This window comes from Elaeis guineensis, chromosome 7 (assembly GCF_000442705.2).
Source record: "Elaeis guineensis isolate ETL-2024a chromosome 7, EG11, whole genome shotgun sequence".
NCBI classification, from domain to species: Eukaryota; Viridiplantae; Streptophyta; class Magnoliopsida; order Arecales; family Arecaceae; genus Elaeis; species Elaeis guineensis.
Genome location: NC_025999.2, coordinates 87184485 through 87200636, shown reverse-complemented (window position 1 = coordinate 87200636; position 16152 = coordinate 87184485). Strand labels below are relative to the sequence as shown.

At 35.6% G+C, this 16152-nt stretch overlaps 1 protein-coding gene across 1 annotated transcript; it reads left to right on the top strand.

Annotated features, from left to right (window-relative positions):
• The first annotated feature begins 1836 nt into the window (after window positions 1–1836).
• LOC105048706 (uncharacterized) lies at window positions 1837–3202 on the top strand. The gene has a single exon (XM_010928121.4). The coding sequence runs from the start codon at window positions 1998–2000 to the stop codon at window positions 2964–2966; it is 969 nt and encodes a 322-aa protein (XP_010926423.4). The 5' UTR covers window positions 1837–1997; the 3' UTR covers window positions 2967–3202.
• Window positions 3203–16152: the final 12950 nt, after the last annotated feature.

Below are 16152 nucleotides of genomic sequence, written 5' to 3'. Positions count from 1 at the left end.
TGGCATATATGACAATATATATATTAACCATTTAGAGGTCATATACAAGAAAATTATAAAAAAATCATCTATAATAATAATATTTGTTAAAAAATAAAAATTATTTAGATATATTAAAGTTATTTAAATATGTTAGAAATTGCCATACATAATAATATGTTAAAAATATCTAACTATGTTAGACATCATGATATATAGGAAAAAAATCTATATTCATCTTAGAATATATCTAATTATGTTGGGAATTTTAAAAAATAAATTTAAAGTTATTTTATAAAGCCATTAACTTAGAAAAATTTCAAAAAGATTTGCAAAACTCTTCTTAATTATTTTAGGCTTAAAAATATTGGCCATCTAGAGTTCATGAAGGAAAATGAATTCAAAAATCTTTTATGAATATTTTTTTATGCATGTAGAGGAAAAAGATTTGAGAAAAAAAAATAAATTTAGAGTGACTCTTGCTAATTATAAAAAATTAAATTTGAATTATTTTAGAAAGCTATTAAGTAATTATATATATACAAAAAAAATTAAAAAATTAAAATTAATCTAAATTCTTATCTCTATCTAAGGAAGAAAAATCAGCCTCCCCTCAAAATTTATAAGGATTAATCATGCCAAAAACTATGAACCATTTGGGGGTTTCAATTTCCTCTTGAACTTCGATTTAGTGTAATCAAGTCATCAAATTTTTAATTTTTTCAATTCAGATTTGGATTGTGAATTCTGTTTGGCTGCTGTAATTGAGTGGTCATGTAATATCATACGACTTGCCGATGTGGCAGAAGAAGATGATGTGGATAAGTTTTTGTCCTCCATTTTCATCTCTTCAGTTGAGATTTCAACTTTCATTTTTGTCTAAATCCCAACTCTCATTAATGGTATTTTTCTTGGGCGACAAGCGACAATCAATTGACAATGGTAGAAAAAGAGAGAAAGGAGGAGATAAATTACATAAGAAAAGAGAGTTCAAGTATTTGGATCTAATTATTTTTATATTTTTTTTCATCTTTATTCTTTTGCTTCTTGATTTCTTGAGGTCATAGTTTCACGAAGAAATAGTGAATGATTTTGATTTGGAGAAATGGTAAGTGTTTAACTATTAGTTCTTTTCTTTCTTTTCTTTTATTTTCACCCTCAAAAAATTTGAGAAGTTGGATTGATACAGACTATGGTATGAGATTTTTTTGGATTTACTTTTTAGAGTACTTCATCCTTTATCTTGGTTTTATTAGGTTCCCTATCTTGCTACATCATGTGTTTTGAATATTGTCATATAGATTATCAAGTTATATATTAAAAAAACAAACAGCTTTCAAGAGCCCTAGATAATGAATTGGAACCCATTATCATATTTTTCTATCTTTGTTTTTCATCTTCTTAATTTTTTGAACCTATTATTTGTGTTTTGGATAAAAAAAATTTGTAGAAATTAAATATATTATAATAATTAATTTTTTATTTTTTTTATTTTTTTTTCCTCACTATTGCTGCTCGTCCCACGTCATCATCGGTCTCCAATTGTCAGATGGGAAGAAGGGATGGAATTAGGTAAAGAAACCCATGCCAAAGGAGGGGAGAAGGATTTCATAACCTTTTTCCAAATCTGTTAAGAGAAATGATAAATCAGCAATTTTTAACATGATCACACCATCTTGGTAGCTAAACGAAGATTAAGTCAAGATACGAATTGAATAATTTTGAATATTGATGGTGTGATTATATTAAATAAAAATTTTAAAAAAAATTAAAAATCTTCAAATAACTCAGCGTTCTGACGTGATTAACCCAATTTATAAAACTTAGACGGAAGGTCATCGAAAAAGCGCCCGTCGCGCGGGCATCGTTATATCACGTTAATTAATTGACACCACGGCCGTCTCCTGGGCACCAGGTGAGCGGTCCCTGCGTGGAGCTCCGAGAAAGGCAATCTCTCTCTCTCTCTCTCTCTCCCCGCTTCTCAGGAAACCCTAATCCTCGAACCTCCTGCCTCAAGGATGCCGTCCAAATCCAAGTCATCGAAGCGCCATCCCTCCTCCGACCCTCCCGAACCCAAATCCCACCCAAATCCAACATCCTCGAATCCAATCCTAGATCCGGCCGCCCCCACTCCCTCCAAAAACCCTAACCCTAGATCCTCCAAACCCACCAAACCCTCCTCCTCCACCCCGGCCCTTCCCCAATCCCCCTCCAAACCGTCTGACACCATGATGCCCGACGACTCCTCTGCCGCCTCCCCCTCCCGCAAGAGCGACCGCAAGCGCAAGGCCCGCGACTTATCCGACGACGAGCTCCCCGCCGCCAAGAGCCCCCAGCCTGGCCAGCGCCGCCTCGCCGACGACAACGCCGTCGCCCTTCTCCGTGCCGCCATCGACTTCCGCTCCCGCACCGGATCCATCCCGCTCGCCTCCCACATGTCTGCCTTCTACGACTCCGCGAAGGCCTCCCTTCTCACCCCCCTCACCAAGGATCAGGTCTACAACAAGCTCCGCCACCTCCGCCAGAAGTTCCAGAAGGCCGGCCCCCCGGGCTCGGGCCCCAACGATGGCCTCGTCCACGAGCTCTGCGCCGAACTCTGGGGCGGCGAGGACAACAAGGATGTTAGCAAGGATCGAAAGAAGGCCAATAAAGGCACCCTGGTGGTGGCCGTCGAGAATGGGGTTGCAGCAGACGAGGAGGAGGAGGAGCCGGAGGAAGAGGTGGACGGGGAGGAGCGTGGAGGTGGCGGTCCGGATTCCTTGCCGTATGTGAGCAGTGCGGCGGCGGAGCACTGGAAGGCGAACGGGCTGTGTGGTGTGTCGTGGGAGGTGGGCTTGAAGCGGATGGATTCCTCCAAGGCGAGATCTTTGGAGGAGAAATGGAGGAGGCTGCTGGGCGACGAGATGAGGCTCCAGATGGATTGGTGCAAGACGAGCAGGGAGATTCTGGCTTTGCTGAATGATGCATACAAGCTTATGAGTGCGTAAAAAAAGAGGTCCTTTTTTTTGATGAATGAATTTAGTGGGTTTGGACAAATGTGACCATTTTGGAGGTTTGATTGTCATTTTGTTCGAGTAGATTAGGTAATGCTGATATGGTTAAACAGATTGGTTTATCATGTTCCCCCCTATGTTATGCTGTTGATGTTACTCCAATGTAATTATGCTCTTGAAAAATCTTCTCTCATGCTCTGAATTCTATTTTTTGCTTGACTTTGTGGTGACATACTCGGTTCTTTTTTTTTTTTTTTGTTGGACATAATGCTTTTCTTAGCATGTGTGCCGTTGGTATATATTTGTAACTCATATATGCAAAGAAATGTTCTTGCTGAGAGTGGTAGTGCAGAACTAGGTGGACAAGTTTTGATTCTGCAGTATGGTTGGCTGCATAGCTGTCTTGAAAGTTCTTGCTCATCTGGTTTTTGTTTTGCGACTTGTTTAGTTATTGATGCAGTCAATATATTGGGTAAAAGATTTTGAATGTTCTGTGCATTTTTTTCAAATATATTTCAGATATGAATTATACACATGTAGGTTAAATGAGTATCTGTGTTAAGAGTTGGTTCAGGGTCCATCACTAATGCATCCAAGGCCAATTCCTAGATGGGTATTAATTAATGGTATAAACTTGAGGTGAAAGTAGAACTTTCCCCTTATATGTATTTTGAGGGTGTCCCTTGGAGCAAAAGTGTATTCTGAACATGATTTTTGTGTTTCCTCTTCTGTTCTGGTAGATTCCATCATTTACTTTATTTTTTTTTTCCTCATTGAACTTGAGTCTGTTATGTTTTATACCTATCAGTATTTTTGTCTGCATTAGATGTCAAGTGCGTGCAACCAGCAAGCTGCAGTTATGTTTCAGTGTTTTGCATTAAGGAACTGGAATTTGTTCAACTCTTCTTTCACTATCATTACCTAGCAATGTTGTTATCACTAATCACCACCCAAATCTTTGGTAAATAGCTTCACTTGTCTTTGTTCTCCTCTTTTTAAAACTTTTTTCTATCCTGTATCAAACTTTGGAAACTTTATAGTTTGCATTCTTTGTGAAGTTTGTCAAATTAACCAGCTAAGATCTATAGTTTTGGAATTACTTGTATAACGTTGTTGATGCTTGTAGGATGATACTGCAATTACACTTGAGAGAGAGATTTATCAACCCTGCTTCAACCCTTCTTTTATGAGTCACCAGAACCTCTCCCACCTTTCATGTTTTGACACTAGCCAGCAATCACACTAGAGTTAGTCTTTGCCCTCACTCATTGATGGCCCAATCATACCTTTTCTAGCTCTTGCCACTCGATACTCCACAGTTGCATGAACCGGTGGTCCTAATACTTCATCCGACCTGCCACTAGTCATTTCTAGCTCTCAGTGATTGGAGCATAGAGGTGACTTTAGGAGGTGTGGAAGCTTGGAAGTGAATTGTGACACTGGTCATAGGAGTAGTTCAGCAGATGCTAAGGTTTTCTGATCTTCATTTCATGGAATTCAATTTTTTTTTTTTTGGGTAATTCTAACTAGGGAAGTTATGCTGGTATTTTTTAGTAAAACCTAGTCGATGCAATCAAATTTTTGAAGCTTCAAGTTTGCTAAAATTAATTTCAGTTTTCTGTTTATTAGGTATTATCTGCAGTTTTAGTCATTATTTTGATATTTAGTGAGTTTATTTGACATATGGTTGAGGTTAAATCATCTAATCTCATGTATGAAGGGTTTAGATCATCATAGACGTGGCCACTTAAAAGAGGCCTATCAGCTAGGGTTTTTAGTGGTGCACCTTTGGCTTGATGGGATAAAAGAAAAGGGAAAAATAGAGCGGAATGCATGGATGAGTGGACCACTTTTGCTGAGCTTTCATACAAGTAGGCTTGTCAGTGGATCAGGTCTGCACCCAACCTGAAACATGATCCAGCCTGATCTGATCGATAACCTGACCTAAAATGGAATATTGAAAAGATAGGTAAAGAAGATAGAATTTTATTGGAGAGCAGGATCCAACACAGGACAGTGGTGGTGCAGTCTTTATGCCTCATTCAGGACAGGGTTTCAAGGGGCTGTGCTGCTTGGTTCCTTATAGCCCTCCCCATCTTAGATGTATGATGACCTTAAGAAGCACCATCACTAATTTGCCCTCCTATCGTGCAGAGGTTACTGCTTTAGGTATTTCCTATTTTTTAGAATTTTTTCCGTTCTGTGGAATAAATATAAACTGCTATCCAATTTAGATGTGGAAGTTTTTCAATTATTTAACTTTGGTTTCCTGATTAAAACTGTGTTTATTTGAAGCATGTTTGCTGATGTTTGTGTGCGGTTGTCTCTGTTTTGTATGCAACTGATTACATTCTCGCGAGCTGCCTTCAACTGCTGTTTTCTTGTACCAAAAAAAACAAGACTTTTGCTTTCAGTAATAGATTCCACCATTCTTGCTGAAAAAATTGTTGGAAGAATGTCTCTTCCTTTCCATTTGTGTGACCGTACATTGATATTGGTTTGTAGTATTTATACCTGTCAATATTTTATGTATAATCTGCCACCAAGGATGGCCGATGTACTTTGGGGATGGGCAATCAGGTGAGCAAAGGCTGCATTTTCACAGTGATTGTCACCCTTGTGTTACATGTCAACTTTGTGTCTGGTGCTTCAGTGCCACATGATGATGGTGATATTAGGATCCGGAATTTTTTGGTATATGCTAACGAATGGTAAAGAGAGCAAATCATGCAATAACAAATCTAATCTGCTTAAAATATAAGAGCAATAGTAATCACTGTATGTGGTTATGTTTGGGCTTTTTGAACTAAAATTAACTGCTTCATGATCATTTGAAAATGTGAGGATCTAGCTTATCTGATGAGTAAAGTTCTAAATTAGCAATTCCTCTTTTTTGGTTTGCTTTCTGCCACAATTAATTACAAGATGGTAAACTAAACTAGTAACAGCCGATTTAGAACCCCTGTGATGAGTTTACCAAAGAAACCACTTCGTGAGATGTAAATATAACTGATGTAGTATATTTGACCTTTTCCATCACTATGATGCTGGCAATTCTTTCTTTCTTTCTTTCTTTCGATGGATGACATCATTCAAGATTTGAAGATGATTATATTTCAAGGAGGTGATGGACATGTTATTTAGATTGCATTTGGTGCATCATTAGACAATTTTAGAAGGTAATATGGATTGCTTTCAAGATAGATTGTCATCATTAAATTATCAATAATGTTGACTATTGAGTTTGATACATGTAGATAAAGTTGCAGTATAGTTATTAAAAATTTTAATTGATATATTTTGTATGGCAATAAGAATGTTGGTAACGTAAAATCAAATTTTTAAAATATCTCTATAAAATTTATAAAATTTTAAATTACTAGAGATGAATTTGATTTTATTTTTTAAATTTAAATTAAAATTTTTAAAATACACCGGACGAGAAGGAAAAATCATCGAGACGAGTCTTATCGCCTTAGCCTCCAATGTCGAGACCCACTGCCCCATGAGCACTAGATCGGTAGCATTCTCATATCCGACGATCGCCGGCAGCCACTCGAGTGTCCTGAGATCGACAGTGATGGCCAGGACGTCAAGGAGGTGTCTTCAAAGCAGCATCGGATATCGCAGGTGGCGGCAAGGTCAATCTTGCCACCAATGTAGGTGCCGTGGATCTCTACAACCACTGGCTTTCAGTAGTGCTCGACGGTCGAGATCACATCTTGCAGCACGAGGATGTGGTGGTGGAGGAGCTTGTGGATGGTGGTTGGGTCGTCAGAGTAGGGGGCAGCGATGGTGGAGGTAAGGGAGGAGAGGTCGACGCCGGTGCAGAAGTAGGGGTTGTGGCTAGAGATGACGAGGGCACTGATAGAGGGGAGGCGATCGAGGATGGCGAGGGTGCGAGAGAGTTCGGAGAAGGAGAGGGTGATTTTTTTTTGAGATAATTCTATCCAAAATTTTTATTACAATATTGCTAGAAAAATGGTAATTTAGATAGCTATCCCTCTCCAAGACTCTAGATTGCCCCATGATAGGCAATGTAAATTGTCAAGATAATTTGAATTGCCATTTAAAAATAATATCAAATACAACAATCTACGATCCACTTTAAATTGCCGGCAATCTGGATAGAATGCCAGCTACCAAATGCAACCTTAATACATTTTAAGGAGGTGATGGACATGTTATATTTCAAGGTGGCTTGCACCAAAAAAAAAAAAGATAAATAATGCATAAGATTAGGAGTGACAAACGGGTCGGATCGGCCATAAATAGGTCGGATCATAAATCGGTCAGGTCAGAAAATGATCAATCCAAACCCGATCTGTTTATTAAACGGGTCAAAAATTCAAGTCTGAACCTGATCTGTTTATTAAACAGGTAATCCAACTCGATCCGTTTAACCCGTTTATTAAATATGTCAAATTAGGTTAAACGGATTAAACAGATTAAACGGATTAAATAGGTTAAATGGGTCACGTTAAATAGGTCAGAAACAGGTTAAACATGTTAAACGGATCTTAAATGGGTTAAATAAGTTAAACAGATCGCATTAAATGGGTCAGAAATAGGTTAAATAGGTTAAATGGGTTATCTGACTCAATCCAATCTAAATATTAAATGGGTTAAACGGATTAATCGGACCAGATATCTAAAATTTATATCCAACCTATTTATTAAATAGATTGATTTGTTTATGATCTGAATTTATTTAGTCTAAACTCAAATCTGTTTATAGCAGATTGAATTGTCAGATCAAATCATATTTTATCAGCTCTATAAAAGATATAAATGAATAGAAGATTCCCAAGACTGGTAAAAAAACTGAAGGCTAGCCAGCAAAATCGGGAAAGAACGGGAGATTCTAGCTATATTGGAGCAGCCTTCTCCATTGAGCTGCTGAAGAATAAAATAGTCTAGGCATTCGATTCTTCCAAGAATAAGTTGTTGCCTCTGTACGATATTGGTGCCAAACGAACCAACATTAGCGTGCTTTCACGTACGTGGCCAGGTTGATCAAGCATTTCTCTTCGATACTCTGCAACTTTTTTTTTTTTCGAGGGAAGAAAAATGGTGGCAGATGCTTTGGCTGTCACATTGTAATTTATAATTGTGATGGATTCCCTTTTTGTTCACGTTCAGTACTTCTTTAGTTTTAATTACAGCCTTCCCTTTTTAAAATTAGATCCGGAATAAAGTTCACCAAAGAAATCTTGGATTCTCATCGGCACTGACCGGATGTTTGTTATACAAATGATGCATTTTTTCCGATAAACCAATTCCGTGAATTTATTTGTTGATTGGAACTAGTTGCAACTCTCCTACTATGTTCTTCATTTTATTGCACCTTTTGTACTGAAAAAAAAAAATCTACACGGTAGAAGTATAGAGAAATTAATTCTTTGTCCAAAGTATCCACACGGTAGAAATATAGATAAATTTTTGTCCACCACCTCCGGTGGAGAAAAAGTGCATCATCCAATCATATTAGGCCACGTAGCATAATTAATTATCGAACAGATATTTAATGCTGCTTAGTTTTTTTTTTTTTCTTTCAAATCTTTTTGATGAAAATACTTTTCTCTCCTTAAAATAAAGATAGAACAGTATTATTATTTTCTAATGTCTTATGTGACTTCTTATGAATATATATAACATCCTAAACAGTATATATGACTTCCTGTATTTTTAATATCGTATTGACTGTTATAACTTCCTGATACTTTATATAACTTCTTGAATAATATATATGACTTTTTGAATAATATATATAATTTTTTGTAAGTATATATAATATCCTGAATAATATATATGACTTTCTATGTCTTTATATGATATCTTGTTAGTTATTATAATCAGTAGGAAGTCATATAAGGTATCAGGAAGCTATAATAACCATGGGCTATTCTGTTGGTTATTATAATCAGCAAGAAATCATATAAGGTATCGGGAAGCTATAATCTATTGGTTATTATAACCAGCAAGAAGTCATATAAGGTATCAGAAAGCTATAATAACCATAGACAGTCATATATATTGTTTAGAAAGTCATATATATTGCTTAGGATGTCATATATATTCATAAAAAATTATATAAGGCATCAGAAAGTATATATATTATTCAGGATGTCATATATATTCATAAAAAATTATATATATTGTTCAGGATGTCCTATATACTCACAAAATGTTAGATAAGGCATCAAAAAGTCATATATATTATTCAGAATATCATATATATTCACAGAAAGTTATATATATTGTTTATGATATCATATATATTCATAAAAAGTCATATATATTGTTCAAAATATCATATATATTCACAAGAAGTCATATGAGGCATCAAGAAGTCCTAATAACCAATAGGATATCATATAAAGATACAAAAAGTTATAGATATTATTGGGGATGTCATATATATATTCACAGGAAGTCATATAAGATATCAGAAAGTAATAATATCATTCTTTTTTATTCTAGGAAGGAAAAATGTATTTTCATTTGAAAAAATTTGAAAAAAATGTTGCATTGCAGATCGATATTAAAGACATTTTCATTGGGAGTAGTGGATAAAGAATTACTCTAGAAGTATAATGTCCGATCTACAATGTAACTTTGTTGCTTAGGATCCAATTCCACCATTACCATCAATGCAAGTCCTTTTAGTTGATCCACATATGTTTATCGAAGGTGAAAGCAATTACCATTTTGGGTTCACTACAGGAAGAATGGTATTTAGCAACCATTTTTTGCTGACGCTTTTGGAAAGCGTCGGCAGATTGCGCTGACCTGCCGACGCTTTTAAAAAGCGTCGTATTTTAACGACGCTTAAAAGTGTCGTAAAATTTGAGAATTGTCAATGCCGATGCTTTTAGCAAAAGCGTCGTCAAATAAAAATAATACCGATACTTTTTTACGTCATTATTTAACGATGCTAAAAAGCGTCGTTAGATTCCTTTAATACCCCCGCGCGTGCCCTAATCTATCTACCGCCGCCCCTTTAGTTTCCACCCATTCCTCTCCGCCGACCCCGGCCCATCTCCGCCGCCGGCACCGCACCCGCCGTCCACGTGCACCCGCCGTCCACGCCTCACCGCCGTCTGCCGCTCCCCTCTGCTACTGCGTCCGTCGATGCCCACCCGCGCGGTCCAAGCCATCTTCCCCTCCCTACCGGCCCTCCTCTCCTCCCCCCTCCCGACGGCCATCTTCGCAGGCCCAAAAGTAAGATATGTTATTGATAATTATTTTTTTCGGCGTAAGTTCAATTTTTTTCTGTGCGATGGGCTGTGACAGTGGTCTTATGATATTTGTTGCCAGCGATTGTCTTGTTTTGGTTCATATCATCTGCTGTGTTCAAGCATTTATGGGTTGGTGAAATGGTGTAGAAGTTTTCGATCTCATCTAGAGAAATCCATTTGCCATCTGTTATTATTATTCTTGGGAGTTGTTTGTTTGTGCAATGGGTTGGGAGAGTGGTTTTATGATGTTTGGTGCAAGCGATTGTTTGTCAGAAACAATTTACATCCGTGATCCCCGGACTCGATGCAATATGTGGCGGATGGAGGAATTCTTGGTTTGTACCCAAAAAAAAGAAAAAAAAAAGTCTTGCGGGTTGACCATCCAAAGTGGTGCCTTTCTTCTCAAACCACATGCCATCTTGAAAACAATACCTAAAGACGAGTGAGGCACACGAAGAGTTAGTTGCTGGATTTTGAATCTATGAGTATGTTCCCATTTGCATGTGGTTATAAATTGCATATATTAGAGTTGCTAATAATTTGTGATGTAGAAATAGAATGGAATAATGATATATTTTTGTCAACCAATCAATAAGCCTTAATTTTTCTTGAATAAATTAAGTCTCTTTTTTTGATGCTCTGGTACCTTAATTATCGGGCAGTAATTTATGTTTTAATCTTTATCTAGTGGTAGAATTGTGAGATTTTAATCTCCCTTGCATCAAAGAAAAATAATTCTAAGCCAAAAAAAAAAAAATGAAGAGAGCTACGCAATTGGAAGATAATAGAAGCATGGAGGCAGGACACTTTGTCAAACATAACAAGTTATTCCTTTTTTGTTTTTTCTTTGGAGATTGACCAAGGAAACTCTTCTTTGATCGGTTGGGATAATTTTTTCTCTTTTTTTCATCTTATACGGCCAAGATTCTTATAAGATGCATGGTTCCATTTCTCGTACGACTTCTTTTAGTGCGTAATTTATCTATCTTAATATGTAGACAAGTTAAATAATGAAATAGGTAAGTTATATGGCAACAATGCCTTCAAGTAATGAATGTTTTTTTTTTTTTGTTAGAAAGATCTTATCAAAATATGGGATTGTACTAAATAAAAACTCTAGAGAGGTATTGTCATGAAAAAGTATTCGGTATGGATGACAACAAGTTGAGTTAGATTAGGTTCGTATCGAATAAAGTAAGGAGAGCAATATACAAAATCTTGATCCATACTTAACCTTTTAACGGATCAGGATTTCTCTGTCTCCTATCATGGTTTTAGTATTATGCTATTGTCGTTTTAAATAATCTGTCATAATTTAATGTAGTTTCAGAATTCAGAGTGTTATTGAGACAGTACTCTTTTGTAACACCACAGGTCCCTTAATATAATTCACAGTCCATGTTTTCTGTTCATTTCCGTTTTTAATTTCATGCTTCATTAAAGAAATTCTCAATTTATTGTCTTGTATCTATTATGGTGAAGAGAAATGGGTATAACACATGGTTAGCCTAGCGAAACAAGGATTATGAGAGATCTTGCCGAAAAAAATATTTTAATGAAAAGATATTTGGTATGGAAAAGGTCCAATTAATTGTACTTATTTGCTATCTGAGAATAAACATGTAATATTTTCTTACATAAAACGTGTGCTGTCTAGTGATATTGAACTTTTGCTAGCACAGGGCATGCTTACGGAATGTCCTAGGTGTCATTTGAATGGGTGTTGTAACCCAATTGGCTATGGTTGGCAGCAAAAAAGGTTAGAATGTAGATGTTTTATCTTCTTACCAAAAAAAAAAACACCGTAAACATCCTAATCTTAAAGAAAAAAACATCCTTAATGCATGCAGTACTTATTCTGTTCATGCAAATATTTTACTATGATTTATAAGTCGTTACAAGATACATAGACCCAAAACAAATGCATGCTTCTAGTTCTAGAGAAATTTAGGCCACAATTACTTTTTACCTTTCGCCGATGAACCACGAATTGATTTCTTTAGCCAATTGCCTATGATTATAAATGCCATCTTCTCTAAATTAAAGTTACACTCCTTGCATTAAGTTTTAACTAAAAAGATGAAAGACAATAAACATTTTTCAAAGACTTGAAAAAAAAAAATGTTACATTTTTTCCAATCCTTGGTTCATGGGGTCTCAGTCTTATTTTAAATAAACTACATGCATGATACATGTAGACATCTTGTCTGCCAACAATGGAATTATTCTGTAACTATATACTGAGCTTATTCATTAAAGTTCTGGACACATCTACGTTTCAGTCATATATATATATATATATATATATATATATATATATATATATATATATATATATATATATATAGTTAAATGACAACTAATGAAATAAACATTCCAATGTGTAACATATTCTTCAAAATTTATTGTAACATATTCTTCAAAAAAATGTATAACCATAAATAATTATAATCAACAACATAATTATTGATAATATCTTCAACTATATAAAATAAATGATATAGAGCTAGATCAATTTACAACCACACCCTCTTAGTATCTCTCTATGAGGTTCACCCAAAAATATATAGTACAATTAATTAAGGTTGTGATACATGGTTGATGAATGGATAATTTCATAGTTTCATGAATCCTGATTGATTGCTTATCTGACATGTGGCGCTCGTTATGTGGCTGGATCCTGATATCGTGTGGCCTACGTTATCCTTATCTTCGTGGCTGATGAAGACTAAGCATCTGGATTAAGCTGGGCCAAGTTTCTTTGTCCGTTACTCCCCAAGTTAATATCAGGTATTATACTTCTTTTTCTCTCTTAGTCTCTGTGGATATGGCTATGATCTGCCTCATGACAAGACTTGAAGTAGACTAGCTCTAGAATACATGACAAGATTCATAGTTCTTGCTTCCTTAGCATAACTTTCAAGCAACATTAAATACAAAGTTAGACAACAGGTGATAAAGTTGCCAACTCATTAGAGGGATGTGATGAAAGATACCAGGCAATATTAATTATGAATTAATTTTAAAAAAAATTATATTGCATAGAAACATAGACCCATCTTTTGATTAATGTACATATTCTATTGTATCCATATATTTATTTATTTTTATACGGATAAAAGAATTATGTACATTGATCAATTGATTGTCCAGTATGGACAGTTTAAAAAATGTGAGTAATTCTATAGGTCATTACCATAATCAAATGGTATGCTGAGGGTTCGAAAAAAATTTCGGATGGTATTTTTCTTTTGTTCTCCCTATACGGGAGAACTAAGGAAAAATACTGCCGAAATTTTTTTTGGCTCTTGTTGCATATCATTTGATTTCTGTAATTGACCTATAGAATTAATGTATTTTCTGAATGGGATAGTACCTTCTTTACCTATTAGTTGATGATAGCAAGCATTTACTATGTAAACTTTATCTAGCTGTTATTTTTTTTTGGATTTTATGAAATGACTGATATTTTTTACTCATTGCATTAATATAGATTGTATAATTTTTTTTATTTTTAGATAAATTGCAAGTTCGATCATTTTTATCCTACAATGGACAAAAGTTGGATAAATAAACCAAGGAATAGTAAAGAATATTTAGATGGAGTTCATGACTTCATTAAATTTGGTATGGAGAAAAGTAGTTTGAATGAAAAGATTTTTTGTCCATGTCGGAAATATGTAAATAGTTCTTCTTTAGATCCACAAATTATTGAAGAACATTTGGTATGGAATGATTTTTTAAGAAGTTATACCGACTGAATTTTTCATGAAGAATCTATGTTGCCATCATCATGTAACCAATCCCTGACTCATTTTGGATCTACTAGCCTACAAGATAATTCTGCAAGAGATGATGATATAAGGGGTTTGATCACAGATGCTTTTGGACTTGGTGTTCAAAATTTAGGAGAATCCAGTAGTATACAAGAAACAGTTGGGATGTTTGATGGATGTACGCATACGGAATGCATATATGTTGAGGAGCCTATACATACATCTAATGATGAGACAGCTCGTTATCACACCTTAATGAAAGATGCAAATGAAGAATTATATCCGGGTTGTACGAAATTTTCTAAGATTTCTTTTCTTGTACATTTATTTCATATAAAATATTTGAATGGATGGTCTGGAAAGAGTTTTACCATGCTGCTCAAGTTATTAAAGGATGTATTTCCAGAAAGTACTCGTTTACCACCATCGTATTATGAAGCCAAGAAAGTAGTAAAGGAATTGGATCTTGGATATGAAAAGATTCATAGTTGTCCGAAAAATTGTATGTTATATCGGGGTGAAAATGCTAATCACGAGTCATGCAATGTATGTGGATCTTCAAGATGGATAACACAAAAAGAAGATCGAGACGATGTACTGAATGAATTGGATGCAACGCGGAGTAAAAAGAAACCGGCCAAGGTATTGCGTTACTTTCCTCTTATACCTAGATTGAAAAGGATTTATGCATCATCAAAAATAGCTTCATCAATGAGATGGCAGATGAAGGACGTACAAAGGATGGAATGTTGAGACATCCAGCAGATAATCTTCAATGGAAAGCATTTGATGATAGGCATCCTGATTTTGCCTCTGATGTTCGCAGTGTTAGGTTTGGCTTAGCTTCTGATGGCTTCAATCCATTTCGGACCCTGAGTTCTACCTACAGCACTTGGCCAGTCGTTTTGATACCTTACAATTTGCCACCATAGATGTGCATGAAACAATCATCACTTATCTTGTCAATGGTTATTCCAGGAGATAAGGGTCCAGACAATGATATTGATATTTTCCTACAGCCTTTAATAGAGGAATTGAAACAGTTATGGGAGGGTGTTGATGCATTTGATGCTTCCAACGGCTAAACATTTAAACTATGGGCAGCTTTGTTATGGACTATTAATGATTTTTCAGTATATGCCAATTTATCTGGCTGGAGTACAAAGGGACGGATCGCATGTCCTTGTTGTGGAGATTCAACACATTCAATTTGGTTAAAATATGGAGGTAAATTTTGTTATATGGGACATCGTTGATGGTTGGAAATAAATCATCCGTTTTGATTTCAGAAAGATTTGTTTGATGGTACTATAGAATTGGGATGTGCCCCTATTCCACCTTCTGAAACTGATGTTCATAGACAAATGGATGGCATCAATTACAGCTATGGTAAGCACTCAAAGTCCTCTAAAAAAAGAAGAAGGGATGATGTTGAAAGCTCAGTGCACGAAGGATTACTAGAGGAAGTCAGTATCAGTACTATAGATGCAGAGGTGTTTCAAGATCCAGATAATTATTTAGAAGATGAAAATGAGGAAGACACACAGATAGCATCTACACAATAGCCCAGTAAACATTTATGGAAAAAATGAAGTATCTTTTTTGACTTACCTTATTGGAAACATAATCTTATTCGGCACAATCTTGATGTCATGCATATAGAGAAGAATATTTGCGATAATTTACTTGGAACATTTTTAAACCTTGATGGAAAGAGCAAAGATAACATGAAGGCACGTCTTGATTTAAAAGAAATGGGTATCCGACAGGAACTTCATCCTAAAATGCTTGCTAATGATAGAATTTATGTGCCTCCTGCATGTTACACAATGTCTGCTCGAGAAAAGGATAATTTTTTGGGAGTTTTGAAAAGTATCAAGGTACCTGATGGATATGCATCAAATATTTCATGATGTGTGCATCTAAAGGATCGAAAACTTTCAAATCTTAAAAGTCATGATGGTCACATATTGATGCAAGATATTTTTTCAATAGCTTTAAGATCGTCATTGCCGAAACAAGTTGTTACAATTGTACTTCGATTATCATCATTCTTTAAGGCATTATGTTCCAAAGTTATTGATCCTCGAAACTTGATCAGTTAGAATCCGATATTGTAATTACACTTTGCCAGATGGAAAAGATTTTTTCTCTTGGATTTTT